The sequence below is a fragment of the Phodopus roborovskii genome, unplaced genomic scaffold (assembly GCF_943737965.1).
Source record: "Phodopus roborovskii unplaced genomic scaffold, PHOROB, whole genome shotgun sequence".
In the NCBI taxonomy this organism is placed as follows: domain Eukaryota; kingdom Metazoa; phylum Chordata; class Mammalia; order Rodentia; family Cricetidae; genus Phodopus; species Phodopus roborovskii.
The window spans coordinates 16,073,933-16,086,916 of NW_026126485.1; the positions used below are offsets into that span (position 1 = coordinate 16,073,933).

The 12,984-nt window shown below is 37.9% G+C and overlaps 1 protein-coding gene across 28 annotated transcripts in view; it reads left to right on the forward strand.

Annotated features, from left to right (window-relative positions):
• Celf2 (CUGBP Elav-like family member 2) overlaps positions 1-12,984 on the forward strand; it is an 802,630-nt gene that overhangs the window by 633,954 nt on the left and 155,692 nt on the right. For 27 of the 28 annotated variants that reach the window (XM_051194866.1, XM_051194862.1, XM_051194867.1 and 24 more), the window contains one exon: positions 5,315-5,511. In XM_051194866.1, coding sequence (XP_051050823.1) covers positions 5,334-5,511 — 178 coding nt within the window. In that variant the 5' untranslated portion in view covers positions 5,315-5,333. Of the gene's footprint in view, positions 1-4,764; positions 4,812-5,314; positions 5,512-12,984 lie in introns of those variants that run through there. The other variant, XM_051194858.1, reaches the window with a different exon arrangement.

The window sequence follows — 12,984 nt, forward strand, 5'->3', positions numbered from 1 at the left end:
ATCAGCATTGACTTGGATATAACCCAAGAAATATGAACCGGTTAAGAGCAAACAAATAAAAAAGTTAAGAGTAATAAAATTGTTTATAAACACCAGTAAGATCAGCTATCTTTAGTTAACAGTATTCAGAAAGAGTATCTTTTTGCATATTTTTAGTTTAGTACATTAATGTGGGTATTTATTGGCACTTGGAGTTTTGTAAATTTGTTGTTTGTTTTATGTAGATGAGGGAAGTTAAACACAGAAAACTATCCTAGGACAGAATCAGAAATTTGTTTCTTCTGTTTCCAGACTTGAAAAGGAAACTTGAAATTTTTAAGGTTTTATAAACCACTTAATTTTAATGCTATTCTGGTTTCTCAGAGGAACATATTTTCTGTTGATCTGATTTCTTCTTACTAGAAATAGAGTAGGTGAGTAGGTCAGTGCAGTGCTAAAAGCAAAATGTAAGCACTGTCACCACCCTCCCAATATCATTGGGTTTTCATCTTGGCTCTAAGACTCATACCAACAATGTCCCCTGGCTCCATGCTCTTGACTTATGGTCCCATTCCATTTGGCACCTGTCCTGGAGGAGTCTTAGAGTAGGTTCTTTGCCAAGGGTAAATCTAGAATTGCTATTCAGGATCATGTTGAAATTCTTAGGCAAGATGCCTATAGATGTATGTCTTTATTCAAGATCTGCAAGTGGTCAGAGTCCGTGTGAAACACTGCCTCAGGGTTTCTCCAAAGAAGTCCAGTTCATGGAGCAAGTAGGGGAGACAACTGGCGTTTAAGTCTTACTGTACCCACTATTTTGCTGTTATGATTCCTTATGACTGTTACATAGGAAAAGACACATTACCCCTGTGGCTCTCATTTGCTTCATTTCTAAAATGAAGGTGATTCCAATTGGAACTATTGTGATATTGTATGACAATTACTTAGCAAAGGTTTCTGGCAGAGGATAGGCCCTCTGTAAATGTATTTGGATTTGAATTCTAAATTTCTGCACTATAAAAAGGCATTACACTGGATTCCAAGGAAGGTATGGAGTGAAGAAAAGCAAGCTAGTCCTAATTTTCTAAGTCAATTAAAATCTTTTTTTTTTCCAAAGCTCTCAGTAGATGGTTTTGCTGAGATTGGGGTATATTAATTGTCCTTGAAGAATACCTTGGCTATCTTGGCTATCTATGACATCTGTCAGGGAATTCCCAAAAGCTTAACTTTAAACATAATTAACATATAATCTTTGGCTTACTCAGAAGCATCAATGCCTACAGCCCATGAGAACAGAAGTCACCAGATTGCCAAGAGAAATGAACTTCAGCCAAGACAAAAGATTCGGAGTCCAAAGGAAAAGTGTAGATGTATTAAAACAAATTTAACAAACTTGTTAGATACATCAAAATGAAGTAACAATAGGAGAGTCACTGTAATATGAACAAAATAAAAATTTTGACTCAGAATTTTTGGTAGTGGTTTTAATTTATACTAGAATTGTTGTACATTTCACAATGGATATAAATAGTAATTTTCAAAATGACAAACAAGAAAGTATGTAAATAAGGATATGTGACAGCTACTCATCAAAGTGACTCTGTGGGAATAGAGTAGAAGGGATGTGAACAAATAGGGATCTTATGTGATGACTGAGAAGATAAGAGTGTTCTAAGAAGCCTTATGGGCTCATAAGTTGAGCGCTAGCAGCTTGTTTTTCACAGATAGAAAGAAGAACCGTGTGTGTAAATTTATTCCAATATTGCTTTTATTTGGGAGTGTGATTCTAGAGACCCTGTAGGACTTGCTCTGGAATTTGCCTTCCTCTTGATTTGTTAGGAGCTGTCTGCACTCTACTCAAGCCAGACTGTACAGAATGTTTGGCCACATGGTGGATTAAAAATACTTTGCACTTTTGAGCCCAGGAGGCATAGATTTGGATAGTTTATAATCTGATAACCTTAGGAACAGAATGTATTTCTCAGATATTGGCATTTGAAGAATACTAGTTTCTCATAGGATTGTCTTGAGGATTAAAAATGTAAAGCACTGCCAGATGTTGTGGTTCATCCATGTAATTGTAGTTCTTGCTAGGCAGAGGCAAGTTGGTATCTGTGAGTTCAAGACCAGGCTGTTCTGTATAGCCAGTTCAGACCAACCAGGCAGGTCTAAATAGTGAGATTGTTTGAAACAGCCCCAAAACCAATGAACAAAAAATGTGAAATACACAACGTAATATTGATTTATGTAAGATACTATTATTACTAAGACTATGAGTCGTGTTTGGATTTATACCAAAAAAAGTTTTAATTGAAAAATAGATGTATGGTGGTCACTCATTTCAGTTATGAAAAGGAAATGCACATAGTAATAATAGCAGACATTTATAGAACACTTATTTTGGGTCATATGACTCTATGGGGCAGAATCTCTTGTTGCCATTTTATAAATGACGAATCAGAAGCTCAAAGTAGCACAGTTAGAAAGCAATGCTGTCAGAATACAGAGGCCACACATTTTTCTCCTACTCTGCCTGCCCTTTGAATGATAAGACATCTCCAGGTGTCCAGGAGGAATAACTGACTGGGAGAGATTCTAAATAAGCACTTTCTACTATATAAACACCAAAGGAATAAACCTTCATCCCTCTCTTCAGCTTTCCTCTGTTCTTGACTCAGTGAGTTTCTGTTACTTGGGAAAGCATAAAAGGAATGTTATTGGAGATCTGTAAGTTAACATGTGCTTACTCCAGAATTCGAAGTTTAGATATTAGTCAAGTATACTGTGACCTAACTCTTACACTATATTATGGTCCAACTTCTGCTTTCTGTTAGCTTAGACCTGTAGCAATACCTTCCTCTTTTCATCTAGCTGGTTGTCAACAGCACTAACCACGAGCCCTTCCTGTGCCAAAAGTGAGTCCTGCCACACGTTCAGCTTTCAGAGTGCTATAAACACTGTATCCTCTACTGCAAAGAATAATGCCACCTCCAGCCTGTGTATTCACAGCTCCACAGGTTAAACTGTTTATTGAATTCTTGGTGATGGAAAATAAGGAAAAGTGCATGAGAACAAGATAAATGATCTAGCTCTAATATAAACAAGCGTTGCATTATACCTAAATTGTTGAAAAAAGATCTTGTACTCAATATTTTATTCAGTAGAACATTTTAATAACAATAAGGTTGATTAGAAAATGATCTGAAAAATGCTTCAAGTTAGACACTGTTTACTTCAAAGATTTAAAAAAAATACAAAGTAGTAAAATAGAGAGGTAGAGGTAGTGGAAATTGAAGCAAAACATAGTAAAAGTATATGACACCATTCCCTCTCTGGATTAAATCTGAAATGAAGTTTCTCCGTTCTACAAAACTTTGGCTTTTAGGTAGAGTAGGTTGTGTGTGTGTGTGTGTGTGTGTGTGTGTGTGTGTGTGTGTGTGTGTGTGTGTGTGTGTGTGTATTGCCATGCTAAAGAATACAGGCATGCCAGTTTTTGATTGTGTGTTTATTTGTTTAAGGGCTCAGATCTAGTGAGCCTAGACCCATAGCAGCTTTAAGAGTGGTGTTTTGTTTTGTTTTGTTTGTTTGTTTCTTCTTTGAGACTGGGATTCTCTGTGTAACTTTGTAGACTAGGCTGGCCTGGAACTCACAAGATAGGACTGCCTCTGTCTCCCAAGTGCAAAAATTAAAGGCTGGTGCTATCATTGCCCAGTTTAGAGTATTATTTTTTTATTTGTATGTATTTTGTTTTTTTGAGGGGGATTGTTTTTTGTTTTTTGTTGTTGGTGGTGTTGGTGGTGATGGGTTTTTTTTGTTTTGTTTTTTGTTTGTTTGTTTTGGGGGGTTGCCATAAAATAAGAAACTCTGTTAAGATCTTTTTCCAGTACTTTTTTTGGGTATTTTCTGAGGCTACAATGAGCCTACATTTGCCATTTATAGTTGTGTATCTTCTTGATGTCCTTCTTATGTAGAACAAGAGTCACCTGTAAGGCTGCAGATACTGGGCTGCTACTGGCTTTGCACTTGTTCAGGTGCTTTATATTTTCACATACTGAGGAACTGGACCACCAGTACTCTGCTACAAATGGACACATTCCGAAGCATTTAGTCTTCTTAAGAAAGGAGCTGGGATATACAGTGTGCTGGTTGGGGGTTATAAAAGAAAGGAGGGGGGTGTTTGGTTTGCATTGTTATTCTAGTACAAAGGGGTTGTCTAAGGTAAAAAGGAATGACTTCTTCACCATGTCAGGCTTGAAACAAGTATTCTTTCCCAAATGTGGGTCTGGAAAATGATAGGAAGAAAGACATAAAAGCTTATGCTTTAGTTCTTTGTAGCCGCCCCAAATATTTACTGAAGCTAGGAGAAAAAAAGGCAGACTTTTTTTTTCCTTTCCCAAAAGTGTGATTGTTTAGAACTTAAGTGCAACATCTGGAAGTCAGATATACAGAGAGCAATTTATGGAGTGTGAAAGATTTAAAATATTCAGTGTCCTTTAGTGGGAACTCAACTTTCTGTGTTGTATTTTTTCTCCAACACAAAGCAAGCAATTCTGAGATCACTTTTGCTTCTCTGAATTAAGTCCTTTGTGCTTGGGTCCCATAAACAATGTGCTTTTTAAAGGGGAGCCCCCCCTCAAAGCTCTGGCCCTTTCCTCCAAAGCAGGCAGCCAATCAGCTGCACCGAGCTGCATAGCTGGAGCACTTTCCTTTCTAAGCAGCAACAACGTACTAATTTGATGCACACATGGATGCCTCTAGCACTCTGCAAATTCATCACCAGCATCTTGCATTAGTCATCTGATGGACTGCCAAGTGTTTCATTTTCCTTCCATGTGACTTTATTATTACCACCTCTCTCCTCTCTTCCAAAACCTCTGAAAAAGGGCGGGGAAAGGGGAGAGGGTGAGAAATCCAGCAGAAATCCAGCTCTGCCTTTCTTTCCTAGCGATAACCAGTGCAGTGCTGATAATGCTGCCGATTTGTGATGTGTTGATGGCAGCCTTGCCAATTGAGACCTGCACTTAACTTGCAACTGCTTCTCAAGCTTGGGTTCTGAGATGTCTATACCCCGGGTGACGGGGCCAGGCACTGCCCTGTGCTTGGGAGTCAATGCTGAACAACAGCAGCATGCAGTGAAAGCATCGCGCTGCTGCTGAGAAGCAACCTAATGGTGCCTCTGCTTTGTTTTAGTTCATCAAATTTCTACGAGTCATTAGGCACTTTCCCCTGTGCTCCTCTTCCTCTTTCCGCCTCCTCACCCCCAACCCCCACTATTTTTTCTTCCTGTCCTTCACCCTGAAGCCCTAACTCTGGCTCCTGGTTCCGTTTTTGACAGTAACGGCACAGCCAACAAGATGAACGGAGCTTTGGATCATTCAGACCAACCAGACCCAGATGCCATTAAGATGTTTGTCGGACAGATCCCTAGATCCTGGTCAGAAAAGGAGCTGAAAGAACTTTTTGAGCCTTATGGAGCTGTCTACCAGATCAACGTCCTCCGGGACCGGAGTCAGAACCCTCCCCAGAGTAAAGGTACAGAATGCATGTGGCACATGGGGGGTAGGGGCCACTCAGGTGTCAGGGTGGGCTTAGTGGCTGGGGTGGGCATCCCTGGACTGGCCAGAGCTCCCAGAGCCTTCCATCTGCAGGAGGGAGGGTGACAAAGAGGAAGGGAAAGCAGTATAAGAGCAGCTGGTGCTGGCAGCCCTGGTATTCTGACTGTGCCTCAGGGCTCCTCCCAGAACTCCCGCCTGCTGGGACAGGTGGGACTCTAGAAGGAGGGCAGGAATGCTGCCCAGCTTTTTATGGTCACCTGATTGCTCCTATGAGGTCACTTTCTAAGCAGGGTGGCCTCTGGGTGGGGTTGATGACTCTGTAAGCAACAATGTTTCTCAGCCTTGTGTTTTCAGGAGCTAACTCTGTCTGTGCTACCTTCCCATGGTTACTCGTGTAATTACAAATATATTACACTTCCTATAGACTGTAGACCTTGAAATGACTTGCATACTGTTAGTGTGATGCCACTGGTGGGATAAAGGCTTCCCTTTGAGGATGGATATCCATTCTTGGGGGCCAATAGGGATCATTAGGAGAACTGTGCCTGCTGGAGCCAGGGGTAATGCCAAAATGATATGAGATAGTTAACATCTTCAGAGATACTCAAGACTTACACCCTTAAAAGAGATAAATTAAACAGAAAAGTCTGGTGTTTATTACTGCCTCCATTTTAAGAGAATGGTGATGGGGTGGAGGTTACAATTATTAAATGGAGGCCAAGAATTTTACTAGGTTGATGCTTCTGTGTTCTTGAGTTCTTGAGTTCTACATTGTAAGCTCTATATAGACTATATTTAAAATACCTCCTCTGCTGCTACTGCTTGGTTTCTGTCTCTATTTTAACCTTCTTATTTAGTGATGTTGATCCTTTTTGGTCTCTCCTCTCAGGGCCTCTCTGTCTTCTGTGGATAACCCACTTCCTTTTTCTCTGCTTTGCTGTCTTTCTAGCCTGTTTTATTTTTATATGCATCTTGTAAGAGGCAGCTCATTGCCTGGCTTATACGTGCTGTTTAATTAGGCACATGAACCTTGTCTTACACTTTTCTTTGAGCCTTTTGAAAATAGACGAGTAAGAAAATGTTAAGGCCAACATTCTGTAATTCTGTGAAGTGCTTGGCCATCTCCTGTTCTCTATGGTGCTAAGGTCTGTTGAGCTTTCGGGAGCTTTTAAAAGGAATTTAAAAGCCCATAGCAAATACTCACTTTATAAAGGTCGACAGACTTGCCTTCAAATTTTGTTAATAAACTCGGTTTTTTGTTTTTTGTTTTTTCAAAGATTCCATGTAACACTACAGCTGTTAAAGAAACTAGAATTTTGTGTCTACAAATCTGATTGCCTATAATTTAAAAAGTAGGAACTCAGATCTAGAATCAGTAAAATATAAAACCTCAGAAATCAGGATTATATTAGAGACCTTCATGAATATTTAGATATTTTCTACACAAAAAAAATAGTTCATTTTAAAACTATAATAGTATCCTACTTCAGAAACAAAGTATAATGCATGGTTATCAACTAAATAGTTTTCTAATTAGGATCCTTCCCATCTCCTAAAGTAGTACCCCAAGAAAACTTAGCTATAACAGCATGCACATTTCTTTCTCGCCCAGGAAAATGGAACACTGAAATTGGATTTATTGGTATTTTTCAAAATGGCTTCTGGCAAAATAATCAGAACTTATTTATTATGATGCCTGGTTGATTGCTTTATATCTTTTGAGTATATGTTCCTCACATTGGCCCAAAATACCTTTTTCCCAGTCAAGGCTTAGTTTTGCTACCATTTCCTCTGTCTTTTCCGTACATGTTCCATTCATACCTTACTCAGACTAAGTTTGAGACTCTCTCTCTCTCTCTCTCTCTCTCTATATATATATATATATATATATATATATATATATATATATATAGTTAGTTAGTTAGTTAGTTAATTTCTGTTCACCGGGTCTTCTAAATAATTTCATGAAAGTAGTTTGCAGAAGCCCAAGCTCTTAAAGAGGAAGGGAAGCCAAATAAGGGAACTTCAGGGGGGTATATACAGTATTTCAGGTCCTCTAGTAAGAGCTTTATTTCTGTTTCATTTATCTTTTACCAAAATCTTGAAGATATATAGTATAAATCACAGTGTACAGATGCGGATACTGAGGCTCAAAAACATTAAGAAATGTAGCCTAGTTTCCCCCACAAGAAGTATATATCTGACTGCTATTCATCAGTCTTCAGTCACTTCACTATTTCGTCTCTCAATACAATGAGATCAAAAACAGCACCATCTGCTCCATTTCATGGCTTCATTTTCTTGGCTAAGTGTTCCCCAAATGAAAGGAAGGGATTTTTCCCTTTAAGAGCACTGGTGGTTTCATTTCTGCCTTTGTGTTTAGTTTTTGTACTCATGGGTTTGGGTAGTATATCACTCAAATTCATGGTGTCGTGGTTAGAGATGAAATCATTCAAATCTTACCTTTGGAAATACAGGTCAATTCCCATTACTGTGAACTCCAAGTCTCACATCAAATATTGCTTGAAATATGTGAGCTGTCAACCAAAGCTTGAAAGGAGTTTTGTTATATAGACATCTCTGCTCTACAGGTATTTGTTGGGTGGGATTTGGGCTATATAGTGACACTTCTCTCAGACGATTATAGTTCTTAGCTGCTTACATGTAGAAAGCAACAACTACCATTTTCTTCATATCAATATTTGTGCATATCATATATAATTTTACAAGTCCATAGGTAAAGCTGAACCCCAAGTTTACATTGATTTTGACTCTGTCAACAAAATATAGTTACCATACTTTGACAGCACTGATGTCAAAGCCTTGGAAACTAGAAATACTGGAGGCTTTGTCTAAATGCAGTTTAAATTATCTAAGCAAGGCTTTTGGATGGCCTTGATACATTGCCTCATTGGACTTGACAGTTCCAAGGAGACAAAAGGTATGCTGTTACCTAATCCAGGTGAATTGGATCTTTTCTTTTTCTTTCCATTTTATGTTCTGTTTAGTTTTGAGGTATACAAGCTTTACCCTGTTTTCTCATCCTTTAAGAGTGGAGGTCTTAGCTGTTGCTTTCTTCTTTACAAATGTATTATCCAAGTAGTTTCAGAAACTAGGTAATCTAGTAAACTGTCCTAACCTGTTAGGACTTTTTCAAACTTCTCTGTGTTTTATATGTGTACATGTACGTTTGTGTGCATGAGTGTGAGTGCACATGTGAAGATCAGAGAATGACCTGAAGGGCCAGGACATACCTTCCACCCTGTTTGATTTCTTTATTGTTTGTTCCTGTGTATACCAGCCAAGCCTGTACATGGAGGCTGTCTTTTCCTCTATTCTCCATGTAAGAGTGCTACAGTTCTAATGTGTACTACTATACTTGGCTTTACAAGGGTCTGCAGAACTGAACTCAGATTCTCACATTTGTATAGCAGGTACTTTGCTCACCCAGTCATTTCCCCAGCCTAAGAGGAACATGTTTTATTCAGTGATTATCCGCCAATTCTGAAAATGAGAAATAGGACATAGTGGGTTAAAAATAAAGCCTTTAAAACCAGACTGTCTAAATCCAATCCTTGACTCCGATTCTCTTTAAGAGTTTCACTTGAATACTTCACTTAATCATATTAAAAAAAAAAAGATTGGACAGTCCATATAATGCTGTGTTAGTAATGTACCATGCTAGAATATGGTAAGAACTTGTTATTAGAGATTATTATTGCAGTTTTTATCTTCATCATAACTGTCTTTTAAGAACTTAAAATCTAAGAAGTGCATTAAATTAAATTTATAAATCACTACAATAAAGAACAATATGAGATAGTAGTAACTACAAAAGAAGAAGATATACACATTGAAATTAGAGAAGTCCACAGAAGAAATAAATTTTCTTTTATGGGAATATATGAAAATGTAGCATCTTTACAAAATTTTGAGATCACTAATAGAATTTTAGTAAATAGAGATGATGGTAAACATTACAAGTGAATGGCCTAATTCAAACAAAAAAAGAACAAGAATGACAGAGTATAGACTGAAAGCTGAAGTCTCACAAATATGAAATATGTGAAATGAAATGGAAGAACAGAAAATTACAAAGCAAATAATTTATAGAAGAGTTTTAGAGAGTCTTCCTTTTTAGAAAAAATAAAATTTCTCTTTTAGATAAAGGAGGATCTGGAAAGTCCACTTACACAAAAAGCCATAAAGAAATGAGTGCAGTCTGCTATCTTGTATGTTGCCTTTCCTGAGAATGTCAAGGAAAGGTGTGAGTGACTGAGGTATAAACAGCAGTATAAAAAAGGAAATTTGATGGAGAAGTTTTAGGTTTCTGGGAGAAATGAGGAAGGAATCTGCAATGATGGGGAACAATGATAAGGAGAAAATTTGGGAAATAGAAACAGGTTCAATTTTGAGGCACCCCTAACTGGTCAAGAATAATGAGGGTCAAGAAAACACATTGAATATTGTGATTGTGAGGAGTAGACAACACAGCTAGACAGCATTTCAGGAGCAAGGTGACAGTCTAGGAGAGGGGAGGAGTTGAAAGTGTCTATATGAAGTGTAGATTCTCAATTACTAGTACCTTGAACATGAAATAACACTAGTGCTCACATACTCACACGCACACACACACACACACACACACACACACACACACCTCTGTTACTGCTTCTGCAAATGATAAAAGACAGAATAAAAAGTGATCATAGAAATGTAAAGACCACAGAGTCGGGGCCCTTGAAAGGAGAGAAGAAAAGGCAAAAAAAAAAAAAAAAAAAAAAACCTACGTAAAAGGGTAGAAAGTTACTTAGTTTGAGCCAGCAGTGCACTTTGGAGGAAATAACATTCAGAAAATGTCAATGTCAAGGGGGAAGCTAGTATTTAGTAGATGATATTTATTAGATATGCCCCCTATCCTTATAGTATATAGTAAACTTCTGAAAGCACCAGGTGAAATTGAGGATTTATGAAAAATAGACTTAAAATTAATTGGTTTGAAAACTGAACAGAAGACTACTGAGGAGTAGAAAGGACCCTGTATACTTAGACTGTTTAACAATAGGCCCTAGAGGCTGTGGTTCTGGGGAACTGCAGGAGGTTTGCAAGGACAGCATGTCACTGGTCTGTGAATAAGCAGAATATTGAAGTTATAGAGAACCTGGGTCTAGTTGTGGCTAAGCTGATGTGGTAAAAGGTTGGAATATGCTCTCTAAAGTCTAAAGTAGCGAACTGATAAAACTGAAAGATTATCACCTCGTCTCAGAGAAAAAGGAAGGGTTGTGTGCTGGAAGAAGCAGAAGATGCAGCAGTCATGTTCAATCATGACCAAACATGGGAACTGTAACTACTGGCAATGAAATATGAGGGTTGCACCAAAATCAAAATTATAATTCAGGATCATGGCCTCTGAGGAAACATAGTCTACAATGAAGGCTATTTCTGTTTTTCTAAATTTAAATCATTATCATTCTGCTTTTACATGAATATAAACCAAGTGGTTAAATTGAAATAACCTTTGCAGCTATAAGACAGGAACAGAACCTCAGTCCTCATTTAATGTGTTGCTGATCACATTTTACTGTCACTTCTTTGATGACTTCTAAGCCAAAAGAGAAATAAAAAGTAGACGTGATCTGTGTTGACTATTTCTATATAGACCAGGCCAGAAGACAAAAACTTCCCTCTTTTGATGAAATATATTAGGAGGTCATCACTAAGCACTGAATAGCTGTGCACCCTGCATTGCTCAGATCTCAGTATTTTCTGCGTGGAACAAAATTTAGTTCACGTCTCCTTTGAGAAGAGTTATTTCCTCCAAGTTTCAGAAGAGCAGCTTTCATAATGTTTATGGCGCTATTAATGCTTCACCTTCCTTTCAGTCAGGCTGCAGTTTGGGTGACCCCGGAGACTTAGACTATGATGACAAAACATTTTTCTCCACCTCATAGACGTTACTCAGTGTTTGATAATTATTTGTTAATAAAGTCTAAGTTTGTCTTAATCTCTCTTTAGTTCAGTACAGTGGATAAGTTTCTTGAGAATGAGACTAGATGGCTAGAAAATGAACAGTGACAGAGGAAAAGGCACTAAAGCCTAACTTTTTTAAATTTCAGAATTGGGCAGAGTGACAGCTCACAATCCAAATGATTTTTCTTGTTCTGGTAGAATGAGCATGGGCCCTGGAGACAGACTTACAGCTGGTACTTATTACTGTGAGATAGCTTAAAGAATGAACCTCAATTTCTCTATCCACAGGATAGAGGTAATACCTACCCATTCAGAGATGTTTTACATATCCAATATATATCAAATGTGAATGCTGCTAGTATAGTACAATGATGGCTGATAATCCTGAAAGCTGTATTCTTCTTGAAAATGTTGTGAGTTTATAATTCTAGGGGTACAGGGGTTGCAGTGAGGTGGTGAAATATGATTCAAATTTCATGCATTTCCTTTCTTCCTAAAAACCTCTATTAGAGCCTCAATTTAAGTAATACAAAAGGTGCTAGCTAGGTTTATAGGTGTGTGCCATCATATCTAACTGTCCTATATTTCTTAAAAAGTAGGGTTGCACCCTAGATTATATGGCATTGCCCTATTTTTAGTGGTCCTCAGGAAGAATACTTTTATCCTGAATTATTTTAATCCTAACAGAAATCACTTTATTATTTACCATGACACTCTTTCATTGTTTACTGAGAACCAGCAAGGTAAATATGAAGCACAATTAGCATTTCTATATAAGGTGGGTAGGGATCTTAATCCTGCCTTGTGAAAGATGGATTTTCTACTTATATTTATGGTTATAGTAAAAAGAATTATCAGAGGCCTAGGGCTTGCTACATTTGTGAGGGCCTGACTTCAAATTCCCAGGACCTATGTAAAACTGGATATGGTAATGTGCATATGTAGTCCCAGTGCTCCCACAGTGAGCAAAAGACTAACGATTCATCCTCCCCCACCCCAAATGCATACTGCACTGACACACATTCACACATGAAGAGGAACGTGTACGCATGTGCATCACACACAAAAATAAATGAAAGAATTAACAATACAGATTTTTTTTTTCAAATCGAGCTTTAAATATCACCTATTGGATTATTTGAGGTAAAGGAGTGAGAATTGCAAAATAATTTCCTTTAAGTTCTCATAAGAAGAAATCCTCTTCAATGGTCCATACTGTGGAGAGAGTTGGTGGGCTGTGTGTTTGATTTGTGTTATTTCTTTCAAAGGGCCGTTTCTACCCTAGCAGATAATAATAAAATGTTGTCATGAATACATTTTGGTTCTGTTGTTTCTGGAGAGAAAAAGAAAAAAAAAAAAAAGGAAGAAAGGGGATGAGGGAGATACTGAACAGAGTGCCAGGATCAAAGCCAGTATCAAAGTGGATAAGAAATTACTTAAGGCTGCCTCTGTTTTGCTTCTCCCCTCTGTGTGGAACAGT